Source organism: Cryptotermes secundus, unplaced genomic scaffold (assembly GCF_002891405.2).
Source record: "Cryptotermes secundus unplaced genomic scaffold, Csec_1.0 scaffold117, whole genome shotgun sequence".
Taxonomy (NCBI): Eukaryota; Metazoa; Arthropoda; class Insecta; order Blattodea; family Kalotermitidae; genus Cryptotermes; species Cryptotermes secundus.
In genome coordinates this window covers 3053332-3077692 of record NW_019737981.1, presented here as the reverse complement: position 1 = coordinate 3077692, position 24361 = coordinate 3053332, and the positions used below count along the sequence as shown (strand labels likewise).

The 24361-nt window shown below is 40.9% G+C and overlaps 2 protein-coding genes across 5 annotated transcripts in view; one reads left to right on the top strand and one right to left on the bottom strand.

Annotated features, from left to right (window-relative positions):
• Positions 1–24361, top strand: part of LOC111870520 (tyrosine-protein kinase Dnt) — a 293680-nt gene that overhangs the window by 131983 nt on the left and 137336 nt on the right. Inside the window, exon 4 of the mRNA XM_023862873.2 lies at positions 3840–3967. Within this exon, the coding sequence (XP_023718641.1) occupies positions 3840–3967 (128 nt within the window). The remainder of the gene's footprint in view (positions 1–3839; positions 3968–24361) is intronic.
• The window catches only part of LOC111870535 (protein SERAC1), a 474375-nt gene that overhangs the window by 325224 nt on the left and 124790 nt on the right, over positions 1–24361 (bottom strand). The gene's annotated exons all lie outside the window — the stretch shown is intronic.

The window sequence follows — 24361 nt, the reverse complement described above, 5'->3', positions numbered from 1 at the left end:
TCTTAAAAATCTCCAAGTTCTTCACCATTTTGTCATAAGTTAAATTTTAATGCAACTGTGATTTTTATTCTCGACATCTGTTCAAACTTCTGAAAATATTTTTCATAATCAGTGCTCTTCTTGCTATTTCAGACAAGAATCAGTTAACATTTCTTCGTATAACAGTTTACCTCACGGTCTAGTTAACTTATATTAATAGTGGAGACCCAGGGCACTTAGAATGCTTATCGGTGAGATATGCAAACTTGAATAAACTACAAAAAAGATTCTCATGTAATAATATTCGGATATGAGGCATGTGGATGGGCTCTGAGAAGAAGAGAATGGGGGTCAGACAAATTTATGCTTCCCACTGGGAGAGTTGCTTTGCTTCAAAAGGCGGTCACGTGCTTTGAAATAAGTTCCCAAATTGTAATGAAATGGAAAATTAACGAAATAGAAGCAGAAATAACCTGAACATATTGCTACAAAGTATAGAATCTTCCACGTGTACCAAAGCCAACGGAAGTCACCATGGTGTTATTTTAGATCGCCTGAATATTTTCATACTTCCGAAACGTCCCCTAGTTGGGATGGATTTAGTCACGTTTACGGATTAGAGTAAAAATACTTCTTTTATCGGGTGGAAAATGTAGTTTAAGCATAAAGATTTGTTACTGTTCAGCATCATGTGTTTTGAAATTTTGAATACAAGTTACACGGGGATTTTGAACAGGGAAAGCACGTAACTTATACAATGTTGCAGCTTTTCCAATAAGCACTGTTTTCGACCGGGATTTTAACCAGAAGCCTCCCGAATATAATTCGTAAGTGTTACCAGTATCCTAATCACCTTGGTTACTAATAACCCTTTCCATACTATATAAGATATGGCCCGATTAAAAGTAACGATCTCTTTATAGCAGTATTTTGTAATTGAAGTATCACTGAAATTACGCGTATATATCCTGCCATCCTCCAGCAATTAAGACAAATTATTTTTGGCTTTTCAGTAATAGAAATTGCACTTTACCGTAGAAACACATATATTGCGATGAAACTTTCTTTAATTAAGAACAAACACTGACAGTGTTAGGTAGGCCGCACACCGGCATGCGTCAAATCATATAACAATCAAGACACGATGTTTGCGACATGACGCAAAGAAAGGAGCACAGTTGAAACGAATGAGATTATGAAGACCGCCGTACACTGGTCTGAGTCATGATGCTGACGTCAGTTTCATACTGACGACTCGCGAATGAAGCAAGACTGCGTCTTTTGTCTCATGTCTTGATGTTTGTCTTGACGCAGTTAGTGTGCGGCCACGCTTAGAAATAAATGAATGTGAGAAGATCTTTGAATTATTGAAATAACACTTCAAAATAAAATACTACACCTTTCTTCTACATCCTTCTCGTTCAATAATCGATTTTGGGCTGGATTCAAACCAAATGCACCAGAATAGAAGTCTCAAGGCTACCAACATTACGTTACAATACATTTATTTGGGATGTTCATTTACTTAAAAGAAAATGGTTGCCACATTTCTTGTTAAGATCGTCTTCAGGAGCAAAACGGTATTTGGTAGCGAGTCCATTTTGTAAGGAAAATAAGACGGAGCTTGCGTTTGCTTTTCCGCCCTTCCCCGTGCTATAATTGCAACACCGGCTGGTTCTTGTCCCACGTAACGAAGCACGAATCTGTAAAGTCCGCTCTTCATTTAACTAGGAAAGCGTTTTGTTATACAACCTACCCTCCTTTCTAGTTCGTTAATTATGTAACTCCATAAAGCACAGCTGTTCCTGCGAAGTTGATAGACACTCAGCTGGTCAAGCAATTCCTTGCATGTTAAGGAACGTCAAGGTTGAAGAAAGCAGTCTTCTGGGATTTGGCACCGCGTATATGTGGTGTTAACCGACGTTTCGGAGGAACGTATCGCCTCCATCTTCAGGGTAGAAGAAAAAATATAAGAAATCTGCAAGCGAAGAGACCGTGAGAACCGATAAAAGCAGACCAGTCTGCTTTTACCTGTTCTCACGGTCTCTTCGCTTGCAGATTTCTTATATTTTTTCTTCTACCCTGAAGATGGAGGCGATACGTTCCTCCGAAACGTCGGTTAACACCACATATACGCGGTGCCAAATCCCAGAAGACTGCTTTCTTCATAGTCACCGCCGTGAAAGCCTCAAATCTTATATAACTTCAAGATTCATTACTGTGTCCATAATTTCCTTCCACTGCACCCAGTTTCTGGCTAGTTCACTCCTGTATAATCCCACATATTGTTCCTGTAACACGAATTACGATATTATTCTGCAATTAGCGCTAGCGCCCCAAATGGTCTCTTCTCTTGGGATATTCCAATTAAAATTCTACATCCAAATTGACATCGCGCCCAAACTTTATACCCCATTCATCCATTCCACTTCCTTCATTTCATTACCCTAATGATATTAGGGGAAGAGAACTGTTATCAAGTTCATCAATGTGTAATTTTCTACTGCCTCCCTCTTATCCTAATAATTCTATCAACACTCTGTTCTTAATCATCCTTAATCTGACACCTCATGCACGGTGAAACTATGTTCCACACCCATACAATGCAACAGTTATATCGCTTCCCACGATATATTAAAATTTAATACATACCACAGTAGCCACTGACCCTGAGTTGTTATAGACTTATAATAATTGCGACGCGTTTCGACTTCTTTATGGTGAACTTAACTAGTTCAGCGACTGTCGCCGTCTGTTTGAAGTTAATATTTTATGTAAGTATTTTATGTTTTGAACTCATTAACAACAGCATGTGGATTTCTTCTTAATTCTTAAAATTGCATTTGAAACCTCTTGTCTATATATTTTTTTATTCCTATCATGCTGAGCGTAGACCGCCTCTGTGGTCTAGTGGTCAGAGTTCCTTGCTGCAGATCCAGGAGTTCGGGTTCGATTCCCGGCCCTACCAGATTTTCTGAGAAGTAGTGGGTCTGGAACGGGGTCCACTCAGCCTCGTGAAGATAACTCAGAATCTACTTGAATGGAAAAGTAGCGTCTCTTGTCTATAAAACCAAAATTAACGGTCGTGGGGATCCGTTGTGCTGACCACGCGACACCCTCTATCCGCTAAAGTTGGCACTAACTTCGCCGACAAGCGGCGGTCGCTCGGTCGGTATAGGGCGCTTGCGGACTACAGGCCGCGGAGCTCTTTTCATGCTGGGAGCAGTTCACAGTGGTGTGTTCGCATATTATCCTGTGCACTATTCCCAACCTAGCAACTGAGCCTATGAGACGAGTCTGCAATAATCAAACTGGGATAGCATCCAAATATTATTATTATTTTGCCATCCACCTTTCAGACTGAAGCCTATTCCGATTTCATAGCCCTGATCAGAAATGATCTTATCACCCCTATCTTTCTTATTTGAAAGGAAGGCAAGGTCCGAGAACTAGATATTGGTCATTCTGTTCAGCAAGTCAATGGTTCTTCTCTCTAATATAATATTCTTTCATTCACTGAATAAGTATGCAGTTATGCAGTATATGCATTCGATTTGAATTTCGCCAAAACGTGGTATATCAATTAACACTTTCTAACGATTTGAATTCTGATTCTTGAATATTGCCAATAATTTTTATGGCTACTTTCGCCTGGGGGAATGAGAAAAACAATAAGAACGTTTTTTTTTTTTTTCAAAATAGAAACTGCCCCTGCCAAAATCAAAATTTGGTACATTTCGAAAGTATTCTACTACCGACTTAGCTAACCTGTTCAGTGATTCGGAATCTCGTATCAGAGCCAGTATATAATCCTTGTACGACAAATGAGGACTACATGAAGGCTTACTGGTGTGTTGTAGGCTTGCAGGCGGAGCTATTCTATGTGCGAGAGGGCGTGGTCAACACTTATGCCATGAACTTCGTAGTGCCCGTGCCAGCACACATCTCTGAGCTCGAATTCTCGTGGCAATCTCTCACAAAAAATCCGGTATGTACTCCACATGATGGTCACATTGCATGTCATATGAACCTGGATGTGCATGTCAGCTGCTCAACAGATATAGATGCGCAATACAGAGACACTGTAGAACAGACAATCGATGTGCATGTTAGCTATTCAACAGATATCGATACGCATACTAGAGACACTGTAGAACAGACATTCGATGTGCATGTTAGCTATTCAACAGATATCGATACGCATACTAGAGACACTGCAGAACAGACATTCGATGTGCATGTTAGCTATTCAACAGATATCGATACGCATACTGGAGACACTGTAGAACAGACAATCGATGTGCATGTTAACTATTCAACAGATATCGATACGCATATTAGAGACACTTTAGAACAGACAATCGATGTGCATGTTAGCTATTCAACAGATATCGATACGCATACTAGAGACACTGTAGAACAGACAATCGATGTGCATGTCAAATCGATAAACATTCGATGAGTTTGTTAAAGATATGACAAACATTCGATGTGTATGATACTTGTAGAAATTAGCAGTCCACAAAATGTAAAAAGAAGATGGCGGAGACAGTGACCGTCTGACTTACCACAACCTGCAGATGACGAAGATTAAAACCGTCACCATTCCTCTACAGGTTCTGTCAGGGTTATCATCAGTGGGTGATTTCTTTACTCTAGGCACCTACTTAAAATAAATTTACTTATTACTCCATATTATCTAGAGTAGATTGTAAATGTGCTATTAATTAAATACAAAATGTAAAGGCAACAGAAATATTATGCACACGTGACAGATAAATTGACTTGATAAGTCCAGATAAAATATCTGATATACGTGCCACGACACAAATGATATTAGATGTGCATGCGAGTATTGTAACTACAACACATTATCTGCGTGTTTGCTACAGGCACAACAGGTGTGCTACCTTAGTCAGAAGCAACATACTTTAGAGGGCATGTTATGACATGGATTAAATTGGAAGGTGAGAAGTAATGGATAGTATATATATATATATAGTATATAGTATATAGTATATATATGAAAGTAGATTAGTGGCGCCAGTAACGGTAGCTGTCCGTCTAAAGCCAAGCTCCGTTATGGGTGAGGACAGAACTGATGAGGGGGCAGTATAATGAGGAGAAAGACGCTAATGATAAGACAGGCGATGACAAGGAAGATTATATTATGGCGATAATGGCGAGGACAATGATAATGACGAAACACGTGTTGAACCCTGTAGAGGATTAATGAAGAAACCCGAGGCGTGGTGGTCCAACATGTTTAGTGCAAGAATTGCCCTCAAGTGGGAATACGTAGCAAAACCAAGAGAAACCACAACGAGGGAAGCAGACACGCTTGACATTGCGGTTGTATGTCACGGTGGTGCTACGTGTAAGGTGGCCAGAAGCGGTTTTATGCAGGACGGGAAAAATCTCATGGGATGAAGGAGATTTAAACAAGGTATGCACTCTGGTGTCCGGGAATGGCACTAGTACGTGTACAGAAGGCCACAAAGAGTCAGAATAACGGGAAAGCGTCCTGCTTCATATCCCTGCCAGGCATTAGCTTTCATTTTTCGGTGTTCTTACTCAGTCCAGAACAGAACCTTCCAATGTCTTACTTATTCCAATATAAGGGGACAATCTTTCCTCAAAATAACTTTTGAAAAAATTACTGCGCGTTTTACTCTTGCGCGTTCAATTCAATGTTACTAGAAGTTACCGTCCAAAATATACTTTACTGAAAATGGTTAATTTCCTCAGCGTTGCGATAATTAATGATTTAAAACAAATTAATACATCAGCAGTTTATTTACTGTTCTTAAAGTTCTTAAACACTCTTTATACAAAATTACATAAAATTTTACTGATTCCGTCTCCAAAATTCCTGTATTACGGGAAGAATTAGGGCCGCATCTTTCCAAGTCCTCTCTACCTCATAATATACAACCGTAATTGTGCCTATTGTACCAGCCCCAGATGATAGGTGAGGATGATTGTGGAGCAATTGGTGGAATGAAGATTGGCATGGGAATCCGAAGTACTCGGAGAAAACCTTCCCCAGTTCCACTTTGTCCACCATAAATCCCACTTGACCAGACCCGGGATCGAACCTGGGCAGCCGCGGCGGAAACCCAGCCGCTAACTGCTTGAGCTATAGCGCGGCCGTTAAGGAAATATTTAATAAGTATGAATTCAACTAACATATCCAGAATGGCGAAGAATGCTTCTATAAACTACTTGTTACAAGACGTACATCTTAAATGTATGTTGAAACAGTATGAAATGAACATATTGTAAATTACAGATCCAGAACTGGCGCAGACACAGCTGTAATTTCATGCAATTCCATAGGCGATTCTGAAACTATAAATTTTAAACTTTCATTGTGCACGATTATTCGTTCAATGTTATCTCCAGTCTTCACGCGGGAGGCTCTTTTTGCCATTCAAGGAACGTAACTGTGTGAAACAACTCTGGCACGGTCAGAGACTGGCCTACCGTTGATGTGCTCAGTGAAACCCGCTCACGTACTCCGCACGAGTCCCCCCCCCCAGCCCGCCGCCCCTCAAAGAAGGGAAGTTCATGTCACGTCCCATTTCCCCCCTGTAGGTCACCGGTGCGGGCCACCTGTGTCTCTAAGCCATGTCAGCAAAAATATGCTCTCAGACAGTGGCGGCTCCCGCAGTGCCTGCTACATGAGGCATCTTATCAGCGTAAAAGTAAGTAAAAAGTAGAGGTATTCCTGGGGCCGCGCCATAGCTCAAGCTGTTAGTTTTTAGCTTCCCGCCGCGGCGGCCCGGGTTCGATTCCGTATCTGGTCAAGTGGGATTTGTGGTGGACAAATTGGCGCTGGGGCAGGTTTTCTCAGAGTATTTCGGTTTCCCCTGCCAATCTTCATTCCACCAATTACTCCACAATCACCCTTACCTATCATCTGGGGTTTGTTCAGTAGGCCAGAAGTGGTCGCAGTACAAGGGACTTAGTCCCACCCCACTAGCAATAAAAAAGAAAGGTATTCCTCTAACAGGCCGTGGAGGCCCATAGGGTTGTGACATGTTGAGGTTCCCACATTTTCTCTGGACAATGGGCTCATAGATGGCGGCAAGGTTGTCAACCCTACGCGCCGGGCGCCCTTTACCCCCAAGAATATTCCTGGTACTCATTTCTGTCAGAAGCTGAGTCGACCCCAGGGCCCTGGTGCGGCTGGAAGGATTAGGTCAATTTAAATAAATCCAATGACCTCGTCGGGACGTGAACCCGCGAACTTCCGGCCTGTACCGTAGTGCCTCAACCAACTACGCTACCGCGTGCCCCCACCTTATCAGTGATGTAACAGAAATCAGATATGTGAAAGGTGACATGACAAGTTTCGATTTTGTATCAAAAAAAATCACTGTATCTCCTATGGCCTTTGTAAGCCTTAGAGCTCTACATTTAAACTACATGAAATCTGTGATATAGTTAATCGACAAATCAAGTAGATTTTAGTAGTTTTACTGTCGGTGCGTGTAAGGGATATGAAAAAGTTTGTCTAATGCGTATTTTTTGACTACTTTCTTTCTTTTGCAAAAATTAAAGTAGGCTTACGCGATCACCAGCCAGTAATTCTGAGTTCATGAAACTTGACACATATATAATGGCAACTGAACCTATCAGAAAGGCCTACTTCATGAATCTCTGCAATCAGTGTGTCTATATTTGTATCCCACTGTCGTTGCTAGGCAACCGTCCGGTTAAATCATTATCGCTGCAACGAATTTACGCGCAGCAATTGACGAATTGTTGGACGCGTCGTCTTCTATGCGGTCCGTGTCGTATCAAAAGAAAGTATGCGATTAGTTCTTATCATAACGTCTGTTTAGTATTTATTACTGCAATGTCAGAACACTAATTTATTATCCCACAGCGCATTATCGTACATAAAGCTATTGGTCGATCAGTATTTCAGCAGTGTATTTCTCTGCAGGTTTATCGAATTTCAGATATATTCTTCTATGCATTTTTATTTGTAATAAACCTGTTATTGTAGCCTATGAGACGTAACACGTTCCTTCAAGCCAAGCAGCAACATTTAATAATAAGTACAAAGAGTCTGGAGACTATGGGAACAGCCGCTCGGTGGAACTACATCAGCTGGAGCAGCTAATGCAATTTCAAACTCGCAACACATCAAAGTGAAAAATAAAGTACGGACGATATTGAACCCGGTGTGTTGCTAAGCGACCGCTCCGACTGCCTCTCGATACACCCATGTAACTTCCCATTCCTCCCAGGTTATATAATGGCTGTTCATGGAATGGCAGGTCTTGTGGCAATAATCATTTTGTCTTACATACGCGGTCCAAATTTTATAAATTTTTATTTGGTTACATCGTCGGTTGTGTCATCTGGTAGATGGGAGCTTAGCTGTTGGTTGATCCCCTCGTTGTTTGACTCGGTACTTGGACGGCTGGATGATTAGATGCTTCACGGCATAGTTTCGAATGTGGTTGACTTTGAGCGTTGGTTGGTAGGTAGGTAGGTGGATAGTTGGATGACTGAGTGGTTCAGTTGGTAAAAAAGGTAAATGTGTCCCTATAACAAGCCGTGAAGGCCCATAGGTTTGTGAGAGGTTGAGGATCCTACATTTTCTAGACAATCAGCTCGTAGATGGTGGTAAGGTTTTTGTTAGCCTTACGCGCCGGCCGCCCTTTACCCCCAGGAATATTCCTGGTACTCATTTCTGTCAGATCCTCAGTCAACCGCAGGGCATTACACGTAGTGCGGCTGGAACGATTAGGTAAACTGAAAAAAATCCACCTCATCGGGATTCGATCCCGTGACCTTCCGGCTTGTAACATAGTGCCTCAACCGAATACGCTACCGCAAGGTTAGTTTATTATGGAGAATTAACTGCTGATATTATCTTCGAAATGAAATAAGTATATTTATACGTATGTATGACAGGCGGCCAGTTATACAACTGGCCGCCTGTCACTTCTCACACCCTCGAACCCACCCCCTTGTCTGAAGTTTTTCTTTTACACATTCAAGGTTACTCCTGGCCTTGTTCGAAGTTACATGGCACTTGCTTTACAGATAACCAGACCATATTAGAACCGAGTATCACCAGGCGGCCAGCTCTGCAGAATATATATAATCTTCACTGGAGCTTCAGCTCGGTCCGAGCATTAGTCTGCTATATTGGGGAGGTTGTCTGAAAATTTATCTTTCTTTCGGGCATAAATTAAATGCCTGTGGCTTGCGCGTAGATATGAACCTGAATCGGTATTTCCATCTGACTCTGACTCACCAAGAACTCGCTGACGTCAGCAAAGATATGCAGATTTGTTTTCAAGATGAGTTCATTCAAATCGAGTGTTACGAAAGATTTATAATTAGCTATTGGTAGTTAACCGTCAATCCCACAGGATCCTGGGTTCTCCAATTAATTGATCTCCTGCTAATGTCTCTACTTAGTCAGTACCCGTCTGGCGTTCTGTCAGAAAGGCATGTCTGTCAGTCTCACAACTGGACAGCGTCCAATGAAGATATTTACGTTAAAGCGTTTTGGAATGATAAATGGAAGTCAATTCATGAAAAACAAAATCCTGAAGACACAAACAAACAAGTTACAAATTTACATCTAAGTGCTTTCTCACAAAAACTAAAGCAATTTCACTATACATTCTGATAGAATCCCATTTTGTCTTCAGAGCTGCGACTATTAGTCCTTATGCGTGTTTCACTTCGCAAGTGCGTAATACATACACACTTCTTTTTTTATTGCCTATTATTGCTAGTGGGGTGGGACTAAGTCCCTTGTACTGTGGCCACTTCTGGCCTATTGTACCAGCCCCAGATAATAGGTGAGGGTGACTGTGGAGCAATTGGTGGAATGAAGATTGGCAGGAGAAACCGAAGTACTCGGAGAAAACCTGCCCCAGCATCTCTTTCTCCATCACAAATCCCACTTGACCAGACCCCGGGATCGAACCCGGGCCGCCGCGGTGGGAAGCCAGCGACTAATCGCTTGAGCTATGGCGCGGCCCTAGACACAATTCTTCATACTTATGCAATATTACATTTAAGTTCCCACTAGCACTGATTAAATAATTAATTAGTCATTTATTTTCATATTTATTAACACATCTTTTGTAAATATTTCAATGACACAGCAGTTACTACCATAACATAATATTTTTCGCATTCTCATTAGGAATACAATATGTCTCTACCTTATATGGCCATCCTCAAATATGTTATACATCGTAGGTTCTTTCCCTATTATCCTCTCGTCAAGAGAAACCCCAAATAAAATAATAAAAAGTTGAAGTTAAAAGTCTGTAGGGAAAAAAATGAATTTAATACGTTTGAAATCGAAGTGTAAACCAATCCAAGTTTCCCCACTTTTGAGGGCGACCAGTGCATTAGGAAATGTGGGTATCGGATGTAGTTCTTCTGTATTGTGCTACTTCTCCGCTGGGTGTCGTGTTCTTGACAGTGAAGTGAAAAATATCCTTTAGAGGTTTCAGATATGTTGCTTCTGCCTCCAGGAATTCTCCAAAAATTCTCTTCGGAGTTGTGCGAAGAAAATAATAATATTAATTGGTATTGTGACGCGACGCCTGAAAGCCGCGATCCCCCCACTTGCTGAGCGGAGCTTCGCGTAGCAGTTTCCTAGGTAACGGTTACCGAACGGTTTCAGTTTCCGCGGAAACCAATACGCTGAAGACCGTTCCATCGAAAACGCTGTCTTCTAGACCCGCCCGAATGTCGAAAATAAGACCTTGAGGACAGAAATTCAGCTCAGAAGTGAAGTGAGGTACAGAAGTGCAGAAGTTAAGACAGAACACAACAGCACACTGAGGAAGAACAGAATACGTGAGAATTCCAGAAGACCAGAGATGCATGACAAGCGTGAGGGATTCTGTATCCAGGAGTTGAATGTGTTAAGTATTATAGCCGACTGTAATTGTGTTACTGACATCAAATAAACTTTTAATCATCAAATCCAGAATCCACAATTATTAGTCACGGAACCCCGAACATCTGACAGTATTAATGATAGTCAAAACAATGAACACAGCTGAAGTAACCTGTCCCAATGCATACTGAAGAGAAAGTATCCTGCACAGAAAACTAATGTCGAATGTATTAATAAAATAAATAAAATACCTGCGAGATCAGACAAATGGGCGTAGCAATCCAATGCGCAAATTACAGCTTGCAGAGAACGTAATAATTTTCTGAGCATTTTTTAATTACTGTGGCATGAGGACATCCCCGCTTTCACTCTAGATACAGGCGGAGGGAGGGGGAACGTAGCAGCTGATGGTAATTGCAGGAGGCTTGTATACACCCACAATTTGAAGGCTCGATACAAACAGGATGAAATTCCATTTTATAAATTTGTGTCAGTTTGACAGGCTTTGTGGTCTAGTGGTCAGAGATCCTGGCTACAGATCCAGAGGTACTGGGTTCGATTCACGGCGCTACCAGATTTTCTGAGAATTACTGGGTCTGGAACGGGGTCCACTCAGTATCGTGAGGACAATTGATGAGATATTTCAAGGAAATAGCGGGCCCGTACTAGAAAACAGAGATTAACAGCAGTGGGGATCCGTTGAGCTGACCACGTGACATCCTCTATGGTCAAAAGTTGGCACTAACTTCGACGACAAGCGGCGGTCGCTCAATCAGTATAGTTCGTTTGCGGACTACAGGCCACGGATTCCGTTTTTTTTTTTTGTTTTTTGTCAGATTCTCTGTCAACACGGCACGCAGCTTTCTCAAACTGCAGATGAAGCAGACAGACGGTCCACACATACGGAACACACCTGCGAGTACGCTAAAATACCAGACGCCGACAGCCAACAAGCAGCTGTTTCTGAGACTGAGGACTGGACGTGATAAGAAACCTCAATGGAAATCTTCATGTGTAATGAAATTCCTTCACGTGTCTCAGAACTGGGCTTGTATTCAAGAAGGGAAATTTAAGACACTGCATAGTGAGGAGGCAGGTCACGGTAGCCGAGCGGTCTAAGGCATGTACTATCTGCACTCGCTCGGAAGCCGGGATTGTGGGTTCGAATCCCATACAAGGCATGGATGTTTGGTATGTGTATGTGTTTGTGTTCTGTGTTTAGGTAGAGGCCTTGCGACGAGTTATTCACTCGTCCAAGGAGTCCTAGCGTCTGTAACATGAACAAAACGAAAGAAAAAAAAAACAACCTCGACACCGTAAGGTATAAGAGGTAGGGATTAAGCAAATAAGTATTGCGAGAAACTTAAGAAATTTCAAGGGCCTTATTATTGTTACGGCCATGGTGGGCGGCTGGATATAATGGCTAGAAACAATACATGATTCCTGTGGGGAATCTTGACAAAACGGGCACTTGGGCCAAATGAAAGACCGACGTTGAGATGGTGTGGTAGATGATACTGCTGACGGTGTCGAATGGCGGGCTTTGATATTAACGGTGCTGGAACTTGATGTTCTGCTACCAGAGTGGTGCTTGCAATACATAATAATGAAATGACAGAGATCAGAGCGACAAGGATGACGACGCATATGATACCCACAGCTGAACGTACGTAACCCACATGGAACAGATTAGGAAAGAGACAATGCTCCAGGTCGTGCTGGCAGGGTTCTTGTTTATACTCTCGACTGACTAACTGGCTATTTCGACTGAAGCCTTGCGTGGTTCTCTTCAGCCTCTTCATGCAATTGATGTGATAATATCTAGATTAGGACTAAGACCTCCAACTTATCTTGCTCGCGTTTGAAGACTTTACCTCAAACGACGCTACATATTCTATGAAATTAAAACCGTTTTTCATGCCAAATTTTTAAATGTTATGAAATTCAGTAAAGCTGCTTTTCAGGGCGAACCTTATGTTGAAGAAAATGGATTTGTCTTCTACATTATACTTTTTTTAATTCGCATAGTGGGGGGTGGAGTCCAGCTGAGTCCAATCGGCACGGCGGCCACTGATTGGCCTATTGTACCTGCCCCGGGTGATTCTGATGATGGAGATATTGGTGGAATGAAGATTGGCAGGGGAAAACGAAGTACTCAGAGAAAGCCCGCACCAGCTCCACTTTGTCCACCACAAATCCCACTTGGCCAGACCCGGGATCGAACCCGGGCCGCCGGAGAAGCCTGCGACTAACCGCTTGAGCTATTGCGCGGCCTACTACATTACACTTACATACTTATTCATGGAGCTGAGTCTTTCTGGAAGAGCCACCAATTCTGCAGCTACTCAAGAATTTCTCAGCATTTTATGGAACCCGAAGGTTCATTACCGTGTTCACCGGTCCGTATCCTGAGCCAGATCAATCCAATCCATCCCATCCCATTCTATCTCTCTAAGATCCATTTTATTATGTTCCACCCACTTACGACTTGGTCTTCCAGGTGGTCTCTTTCCTTCTGGCTTTCCCACCAATATCATATATGCATTCCTCGTCTCCCCATTCGTGCTACACGTCCTGCCCATCGCATCCTCCTTGACTTGATCGTTCCAATTATACTCGGAGAAGAGTACAAGTTATAAACTTTCTACATTCTACGTTCATTAAATGCAGTTTGTAAAACAAAGGCGTACATTTTCGTAGCGCTTGGGATTTTTGCAGTGTTTGTAACTAATCGTTCAGTAGCTGCTGTGTGCTGTGCAGATATTGGTCACAAGCGTGAGAACAGTCGCCTACAGTCCCTACTTCGAAAGAGTCAGAAGTACTAAAACCGCCCAACAGATATCGTCTCAACTCCATCTAGGTCAACCGACCATAGTCAATCCAACAGTGAGTTTAAAGCTAACAATATTCTTGCCCGTACAGAACTATAATTTCACCTACAGTCTCATATTATGTGAGATCTGGGGTAAGAATACAGCACAGGAAGGATGTAGAGGAACAAAATGTTAAAGAGAATATATTGCCACGTGATGGAGAACGAAACAGAGAGATAAAAATTGTTACGATACTGAGGAGGCTCGTAATATTACTCTTCGCCAATTAAAATTAGGATGCTGAAATCAAGTAAGATAGGTGAGTGGTCCATGTAGAAAATTGATACGTGATAAATATGTACAAAGTGTTTGCACGAAAACGTAAATGAAAAGAGAGGGCAGGTGACATTTAGATGCGATATTGCCGAAACTGATCGAAGAAAAATAGGGTTCGAAGATATAAAGGGAGTAAATTTACCCAGGATGGACGAATATGTAAATACCGGTAAATTAAGTAAGCTCACACAGGGTTGCAAGACCTTCTGTTCTCCAAGACTGCTATTGTTGATTTCTTATTTTCCATTTTAAGAATTACGCCGTTAGCCTCTTCCAGCTTCTATGAATTCCACATTCTGCAATGTATACCTGGATCTCTTCCTCCTTTTGGCTTATATCAAAGAGCCTGCTTCGACATTCTTCCTTCTTCCATCTATTCTACATTTTCAAGCCGATCTCGTCTGTATCTTCTTGCCCTGTCATTCTTTGTCAAAACTCTTTGATGTTATTCTTACATTTTCGTTCCTAATTGAATCCAATGCTATGAAACAAAATATAGGGACATATTTAAGAGTGTTCTCACTTTTCCTTATTTCTTGTTCAAGTATTATATTATGGCTAATTTTTATACATTTTCTTCCTGGAAGCTAACTCTGATTACTTTTTATTCGTCTATACTGTCATGAGTGGACTGACACAAAATCACTCGTGATTCAAAACTGGTTTTCTGTCGGTAACTACTGGTACGGATCGGCCTAACTTTTAGCACCACTGCCAAAGTTACGTTTCCATTCGAAAATTGGGCCATGGCTGAGTATTGCTTAATATTCGCTACTCTCCACAGACACAAACACTATGAAGTGCAGATGACAATTTAAGATATTTTACACACAGTGTTGAAATTTCTAAGAGCCCTGATGACAGTGGACTTAAGAATATAGAGGCTATATGTAAGTGTACTACTCAAAATCGTAGCGTCTGATCATTTTTATGTAAGCGGTGCAAAAAAAAAACAATGCTAAATGCTGCAATTATGCTTGTTTCAGAAGCAGGAAATGTCAAAATCAGATATAAAATCTTCTCAAAATATATCCTGAAGTCTTTGCTTCCAAGTCCAGTACCCACCATCGGTTCAAGCTACTGGCTTATGTGTACAGCATGCAATCTCTCTGGAGATACCAGCAAAGCGTTGGCAACTCTGCAGAGCGAAATGTACTAACATACTTGCTTCCTATACATATGCTATTGGCCGGACAGAGCACGGCTTATGTTCCCTCTAAATCAACATTCCATCAATAATAAAATTGAAATTTTCTGGTAGTGGCGCTGTAGCTTCCCCACGCTGATTGAAATGGCTGCTCCCGCTACCGGAGGCGCCATGGGAGGGAGGCTATGGCTGATGTAAACATCCGTTTAAACCAACATCACAACCAACACCCACTGACACTGTTTGCGATGAAGTTTCTCTCTGCTACTAGCATCGCCTGAGTGATATGTAGCTGGCTGACTGGCTGACTAGCCATGTGGCTACCCGGCTGAGTGACTGATAATTATGTGATTAACTGCATTACTAACAACACTATGTGACTGTGTGACTTCACTGGTGGATTCTTCAGCCGTCTGGCTGACTAACCATGTGGCTAACAGGCTGAGTTACTGAAAATTATGTGATTAACTGCATTACTAACAACACTATGTGACTGTGTGACTACATTGGTGGATTCTTCAGCGGTCTGGCTGACTAGCCATGTGGCTACCCGGCTGAGTTACTGATAATTATGTGATTAACTGTATTACTAACAACACTATGTGACTGTGTGACTTCATTGGTGGATTGTTTAGCCGTCTTGCTGCATTTTTGCTCTCTGGTTGACTGAATAGTTGATTGGCGACTTTCTAGCCGGTACTGGCAAGTATGGAAGTGGGCTGCTAACTAGGAACTTTGTTGACTCAGAGATCATTCACTTAATTACTATACGGTTGCCTGCTTAAAAATTGTGTCTGAAGAATTATTTAGTGCTTTCTCGAATACTTGAACGACTGGCATGATTCACAACTAACAAACCGTCTACATAACTGACTAGTTGACTACTTGATTGAAAAATATGTAACTCCATTATTCAATGACTGATCAGAGGATTATCATCAAATGTGGAATAAATTGGTTGATTTGCTGAATAGTTCCAGTAATGTTTACGTATCATATGAAACTGGTTTAGTGATTTAACAAACATAAGGCTGATTTATTATTGTATGGGCAAATATAAGAGAACTTATATAAAGGTTAACAGGTTACCAATTTCCCGTTAGCTGCGTTATTTACAGAGACGTCGCAAGTTCAGTCACTACTGAATGTAGACACGTGGCATCCCTGTACCACCCTGACTGACGTTAGTAAACAACTGAATAAATCAAAATACGAGTACGTAGTCCGAAACACTATTCAAATGTTTATGAATTGTCTACCCCAGGACTATATAAAACAGCGCCAAATAGCACGTATCATAAAACTTGGAATGCTGAGCAGATATGGAGTCTTCAGTGTTTCATAGCAGAACGGAGTGGAGCTTATACTGGAAAAAGTGGCTATGAAACAGTTTTATGGGTCATAATTTACAATATTTTTTCTTCAATGTGTTATTCCTGCCAAGTGTAGGTTTTAATATATAAAATCATCTTCCTTTAATGCAGAAATATCTTTGATTATTGATTGACGATAGAATCGAGTTGTTTTAGTGATCTCGTTAAAGAACTAAAAATCGCGTGGAAGAGGGACAGACATTTCTAAATAAGATTATCTCGTGCACAGCACTAAAAGAATAAAAAAATGTTCATGTTGGAGCGAGCATGAAATATGAGTGAGTAAGAATGAGAAAGAAATATTCTGCAAGTTTCTTACGGTATCTCTGGAGTTCACTAAGTATTCGCCTTCTTAATTGCCTAATCCCATGCAGCAGAATCATTCTTGGAAAATAAGTCACTCAAGAGCTAGGATGGGATGATATTGATTGGGTTGATCTGGCTGAGGATAGGGACCAGTGGAGGGCTCTTTTGAACATGGTAATGAACTTTCAGGTTCCATAAAATGCTGGGAAATTCTTGAGTAGCTGCACAATTGGCGGCTTCTAAAGAAAGGTTCAGCCCCACGGATGAATAACTGAATGAATATAAGCGAATTAATATCAAGGTGAATCAGTGTATTGTTCAATTCTTTTACTAGAGTCCGTCGCAACACAACAACAGTTTCTTGTTATCTGGCGAATTCTGGCATCGCTATCCTTGAGTCTCATGCGAACCGACCTGCCTATCTATCTATGGTTCTACATCCTTTTATTGGACCTTGGCCGTCTTTTCATTTTCTTGATCTTTTTACACAGTGGGTAGGACACTTTGGACGGAGGATCAGCCCCTTGCAAAGTTGCTACCTGCACACAAGACGACATAAAAACAGAATAAACACACACAAACATTCATGTCTCACTTGGGATTCGAACTCACGATCCCAGTGTTTGAGAGACCGAAGACAATTCATGCCTTAGACGGCGCGACCACTGTTATCGGCAACATAACCTAACTCCATCAGTTAATTCTGTAAGCACAACTTGCAGTGGCGCCCACCATAAATAATTAGACCTTATCAATACGTCTTACACAATCAGCATTCCTATTCGAGGTTAAAATGGATGCAGTATGGATAGATCCATTCTGATCGAGCCGGTAACATCAACACGGGTTGGAGAAGGTCGGTGTCAACATCAGAGCTTCCCACCGTTGCCGTATTTGTAATTATTAGCATAAAAACAAACAGTAACGTTCGTAACTTCTCTTCTTGCATACGCCTACATTCAAAGCATCGCGAGTTATCGCCTTCAGATGAAAAGCTAAGTACAGGTTTTCTGTAGGCGTCATGTTATTGTTACTTTCGTCTTTTGTCATTGCTAAAGTAGCTACACAACTTTCGAAGGCTTGCGACCACACCAAAATTTTGGATCTTACTTTATCTCGTGCCAGTGTAGCCCTCTCTTAAAAATTCGCATGGCCGCCATATGAACTTTACTGAGTGCATGAGAATGCAGCTTTGGCATGATTATGACAAAAGTCCGTCAACTTTTTTTCAAAATTTGTTTTTATTATTAATATCTTATATTTGACGCATCAAATAAGAAAAGCGTTTTAGGGTACTTGGTTTCAGGATTCGACACTAAGACAGCAGAAAAGCGTTCCGCCAATCAGGACAGGAGCGTGTCACTTCCAGGAATCAATATTTCGAGTATGGGAGACAAGAGCAAAACAATTCCTTTTAGACACAGCGGAGCTGAGAGGGCTGGCAACTCGGAAATTGCAACAAGAGAACCCTCAAGAATCTGGGGTCGGTTAAACTCTCATACATGTACGTCTCACGCCAGCCACTTTTCTGCTATTCGCCTTCTCGTTTTCTGTTATACAACTGTTTTCTTCTGCTCAGTTTCCTTGTTAACTATCATCATGATTACTCCCATCGTCTTCGTTATTGCCGTCTCCTTTTCACCGTCTTTCTTATATGTCTACGTTTATATCTGCTTCATTATCACCAGCATCCTCTTCATCATGACTCCTCCCCTCACTGTCATTTTTATTGCCGTTTGTTATTATTATTATTATTTTGTTTGTTTAATTATATGCATTAATTTTTTATCCTCGAAAATTTACCTTTAATTATTCTTTTATTATTATTCTTTAATTATTATTAATACTGTGCTGTGTCTGCAATTGGCCTTGCGGCTGTTGGCTGAGCATATAAATACGTAATAAATAATTGGATTTAATTTAATTATTAACCAAGTCCATGCAAACCAATGCATGAGATTAATTGAAAAATGTTGTGAAACTATTTTTTGCCTACCGCTAGCGCCATCCGTCGAGTAAACACCGAACACTTGATACTGAAACCCTATAGAAGCCCATGAAGGATCCATAAAATCTTCCCTGTGAGTTGCTAACATCATTGCTAATAAGAGGGATCCACATGGGAGAAGGGACCTAACAGCTTAGTTGTCTCCCCACTCATCTGAGAACGCGATCAAATCAAGTTTCCGAAAAGATGTGTTTCTAATTTTTTAGAATACCGGTAGATGGACAAAGTCGAAAAACCCTGTAATTCTTGTGGTGTTATACACAGTCAGAACCCTTTAATATCTAGACATACTTTTGATTCATGTTTCATCATAGTCTCTGAAGTGAGTGAAGAGATAGTTCCACCCTTCCCCGTTCTAATTCGTCAGTCATGATGAATCTCTGTCTTTTTATTCGACAGTGCTAACATTGCAACGCCATTATATAATGTATGGACAAGTAAATTCTTTTGAAGAATGAAACTATGCGTGAATGATGGTTGGTTATTTTTTATCAGCTTGCCAAATCATGTGATCAAATGAGAATCAACGATAAGTTTTGATGAATACGGCAGAAACACTATAAAGGCACAGCTCTCGAGTTACACCCAGAAAGGAAGTGGAGAAATAAAGAAAAGTCAACATAATCTTCCGAAATAGGATCAACAAATTTACCATCTTTCTATTAGTGGTATGCTTCTCTACAATACAGATATTTCTTCGCTTCTTTGTCACCCCCATCTTCCCACCCTTCATTTCTTCCCCTTGTTCGTTCAGTCCTTTCTTTTCTCCCTTCTATCCAAACATCTTTATTATTTCTTTCGGTCTTAGTTACTTCTGTCTCGAATTCTGTTTGTTTCTCTTTATTTCTCCTCGTATTTTTTATTAACCTCGCTCTCTTTCATTATTAATCCTTATTTAGTTTCTGTCTCCCTTTACCACAGTCGTGTCTTATATTTTTCCTTTCGCCTTTTCGATTCTTCCTGCTCCTCCTTCCGCTCTGGCGAAGTCGGCAACTGTAAACTTAAATATGTTTTTTGCGCTTTCTTACAGACCCTTTCTGAGCCATTCGTCATTCATGACCGCCCAGATATCGGCGATTCATTACTTTTCCCTACCTCACAACATACGAATCAATCAAGCAGAAACAAGGCACACATTGATACGAAGTGTATATCCCGTTATTACACACAACTGCAGGAAGTAACGAAAATCACGAAAGTTCAGACAAGTGTTGACGTGCAAACTGGTAGAAGTGGTGCAATATTTATTGGGTTCCAGTTCCCTTCACAACGGTCTGTACGTTATCAAGTGTTTGCTTAGCTTCATGAAGCAGCGGAGTTGGAGATTCGGTTCGACAGCAATTAGCGCTGTTCAAACACGGCCGATAGACTTACTCCTGCCTTTCTGTGTCGTGTGATATAGCTAGATCCTTCCTGGGGCATCAACACACCAGCAGACACTTATCAAAGGGACTGAACATCAGCGCAGTAATGTGCACTTGTGCGAGAGAGAGAGAACATCAACCGAGCTACAAATACTTACTTACTTACTTACTTATGGAGCTGAGCCCTTCTTGAGGAGCCGCCAATTCTACAGGTACTCAAGAATTTCCCAGCATTTTATGGAACCCGAAGGTTCATCACCGTGTTCACAAGAGCCTTCCACTGGTCCCTATCCTGAGCCAGATCTATCCAATCCATACCATCCAATCCTATCTCTCTAAGATCCATTCTAATATTGTCCACCCACCTACACCTTGGTCTTCCCTGTGGTCTCTTTCTTTCTGGCTTTCCCACCAATATCCTATACGCATTCCTCGTCTCCCCCATTCGTGCTACATGACCTGTCCACCTCACCCTCCTTGACTTGATCATTCTAATTATACTTGGAGAAGAGTAAAAGTTATGAAGCTTATCATTATGCAGTTTTCTTCAACCTCCTATCACTTCATCTCTCTTCGGTCCAAATATTCTCCTCAACACCCTGTTCTCAAACACCCTTAGTCTAGGTTCCTCCCTTAATGTCAGAGACCAAATTTCACACCCATACAGAACCACCAGCAAAATTATAGTTTTGTATATTCTAATTTTTATGTTTTTGGACAACATAAGAGAAGACAAAAGGTTCTGGACTGAATGGTAGCAAGCATTACCCGAGTTCAATCGCCTCTTAATTTCCTCCTGAATAAGGTTTCGATCTGTTATCGTTGTTCCCAAATATCTGAACTGTGCCACATTTCCAAAACATCTGCTTCCTATCTTTATGTCATGACTTTGTCCTGCATTTTGGTGACGAGACAGCAACATATACTTAGTTTTCTCTGTGTTTACTTCTAGGCCAACCTCTTTACTTGCGTCAATTAAAGTTTGTGTGTTTTTCTTTATGGTATCTACATTATCACCCTGTAGATTCACATCATCGGCGTAGACCAACAGCTGATGTGTCCCGTTTAGTTTCAGTCCCATTTGGTTTCCCTGGACCTTCCTAATTGCATATTCTAAGGCAAAGTTTAAAAGGAGTGGCAATAAAGCATTTCCTTGTTTAAGACCATTGTGGATAGGAAATTTATCAGACAAATGTTTACGTACACGGACAACCGAGCCGCAAATACTTTCAAAAAAGGACAGAACCTTAGTAAAGTAGGAGACAGTTCACCACAGTAGCAGACACTTGTACAAGACAGAGATCATCAGCAAATCAGCGAACATTTGTGCAAATGAGAGAATATCCCTACTCTAGCAGACGCCCGTACAAAGGAGAGGATAAGAAAAAAGAGTTGAAGAAGAGACAGATCATCAGCACAGCAACGGACACTTGTACAAAGTACAGAGGCGGAACAGGAACTACATAAAATGGATGCAGATGATAATGATGATTATGACATATAATTCTGGAAATTACATAAAGTGGGACTCCCCTATCCGATATTAACTGTTGTTCGTGCTAAATTAAATGAACTATATACACACAGCGCAGAAAATCTTACGTTTCTGCTTTGTATCTCTTTGAATAAAGGACGAAAGCTCTTTTAATTGAAACGTGCATACCACGAGATCCATATTGTATATAATATGCCGCACTATTTTTGCTATAGATAGATCTGAGATCTATTTCAGCTTTATGTGGATTATGGAACTGAACTCATAGAAACAAAGTGGAATCCACCAAAAGACTTTTCAGTGTAGATCACCTATACTAAATATAATCGGACCTGAAGTATTCAGGTCGAGAGAAAACATCATCTTCCTCATTAAAAAAATAGTTTATGCTCGGAAAGGTGTTATTATTATTTAACTTGCGTGCCATTTAAATTACCATTCGATATATATTCTGGCTACATTCATCATGCCACGTCGAATTTTCCTATCATGATACTAAAAACGTGTAAGAGAATTCCCATAGTTTCGTGAGAAACACTGGCTTTTTCTAAGAAGAAAACAGTTATGAGACCCTGGTTCAGTTCCTTGGAGGAGAAACTGCAAAAAAGAGTCATCACGTTAGGTATCTTGTTAGATTGTTAATTATAGTCATTCAGTCAATAAAGCAATTAGAAACTCAGGCAGCTTAAACAGTACATTTTTCTATCGCTTTGCTATTACGTATATTCAAGAAGATGGCTACCTTCATTGCGTCAGTCAGTTGTTTAGTCAACCAGTCATATAGCAGCTAAAACTTTTGGCCTAATTCGTTATACAGTTACTTTGTTAGTCATCTGAGATACCTAAACCAATCAGGCAGTCACACAGAAAGGTACATAATTCGGTAGTCAGTCTAATATTTCGATAGGCAACTAGTTATTCAGGTAGTTAGCTAGTTCGTTAGAGACAGCTGCTAAGATAGGTCAGTATAAATTTTAGTCATGAAGTAGGTCTGCGAGCTGTTGTAAAATGAGTACGGTTTGTTTATTTAGGAACGTCGCCAAAATGTCTGCATTACTACGAAGTGCAAGAAGTAGCTGAATAATAAGGAGGACTGTTTTGTTTTCTGACACTTCGTTCAGTTTGAAGCTAGCCCCTAATTACTTGCAAGACGCAGTCAGCACAGCTGGGAGATAATTAACAAAAACATAATGGATTAAAACGTTTCACGCATTATGCAGATTCCTTTTTTCCTGATTTGAATTTGGTATTCAGGTTTACAGTTTTCTTTTTCTTTCTTCTACAGAGTGCTACACAACTGTGTAGCCTACTTTTATAATTCTTCGATAGCAACAAGGCCCTGATTCACTCACACCACAGTGCAGAGACTGCAGCGACGGTGATCTGTTTACTGAATCTATACCGACTGCAACTGTTACTTAGCACTGAATGATATAAAATAATCACCTTCGGTGTAATTTAAAGGACTGAAGATAAAGAGACCGTGACTTGTTTCGGGTATTTGACTGGATGAACTGAGTAAAACCGCGAACATGCTTCGTAATAGTCGTATCCAAGCCAAATTCCGACCCAGGCACTTCTCTAACCAATAACAGAAAAGTTACATTGTGAGCCAACCTTCTCGATGTACAAAGTCTTCCTGGAATGTAAAGTAGCTCTGATGCTTAAATGTTCCCAGACTTTTATGAAACCCAAAGATTAATTAGAATGTCCAAACAGTCTCTACATCTCATCTTATTCTCGTATTAAAATCAACCTTAGAGAAATGTGGAATAATACCGCAAGTATGGATTCAACTGTCTCGGGATGATATCCAATGGCAGGCTCTTGTGAATATGGCAATTAACCTTCAGGTTCCATAATAAGCCAGGAATTTCTGGAAGAGCTGAAGGACCATCAACTTTACGGGTAAGAAGCCACATTCTGGAATTAATTTCCAGTGGCATAACACACTCCTTTGTCTGCGAAGTTAAAGGAACTAACCTTATCTTCAAGATTACAAGCAATGAATCTTCAGTTGAAGTGTTCTATCTTCATAACCACCACTGTCAAAACCTAAAATCCTATGAATCCTCGACTGTTGGAATCACTGTTTGCCCCATCAGCAGGCCTGTCCATAAGAGGGAGCCAGAGATTTGACTGAGAAGGTCGAAGCTGAAGCGACAGCTCTCTAACATATCATGGAGTCCCTGGTTCAAGACTCGATTTGCACATAAGCTATTCTACCCGACTAATATGCCTTTCCTCAGGCATTCATGGCAATACTGGTGTATTTCAAATGATCCAGTTCCTCTTCCATCCAAGTCCCTTTGATTTCGCCGCAAGTCATGAACCTGCCATCTCATCCAACGCTAAATAACTTCCACATTTCATTAAGGTTTGTGTTATCCCTTGAAGTCCGCAAACAACTTCAGTGCGGAGCGCTTAGGCAAAAGTAAAACGTTCGTGTAATTTAATTGAAGGAGAAGTAGCGAAATAGATATTCATCTCAGAGACAGACTTACATTTTCAGCCGTTTCTGTCTCTGAAGAAAAAATTTGTTTCTTTTTTAGTTTCGTGAGGTGGGGAGAGACTGACTCCACTTGATACGTAGGGCACTAATTTGCCTATTGTACAAGTCTGGATTAAATATTGAGTTCGGAGCAT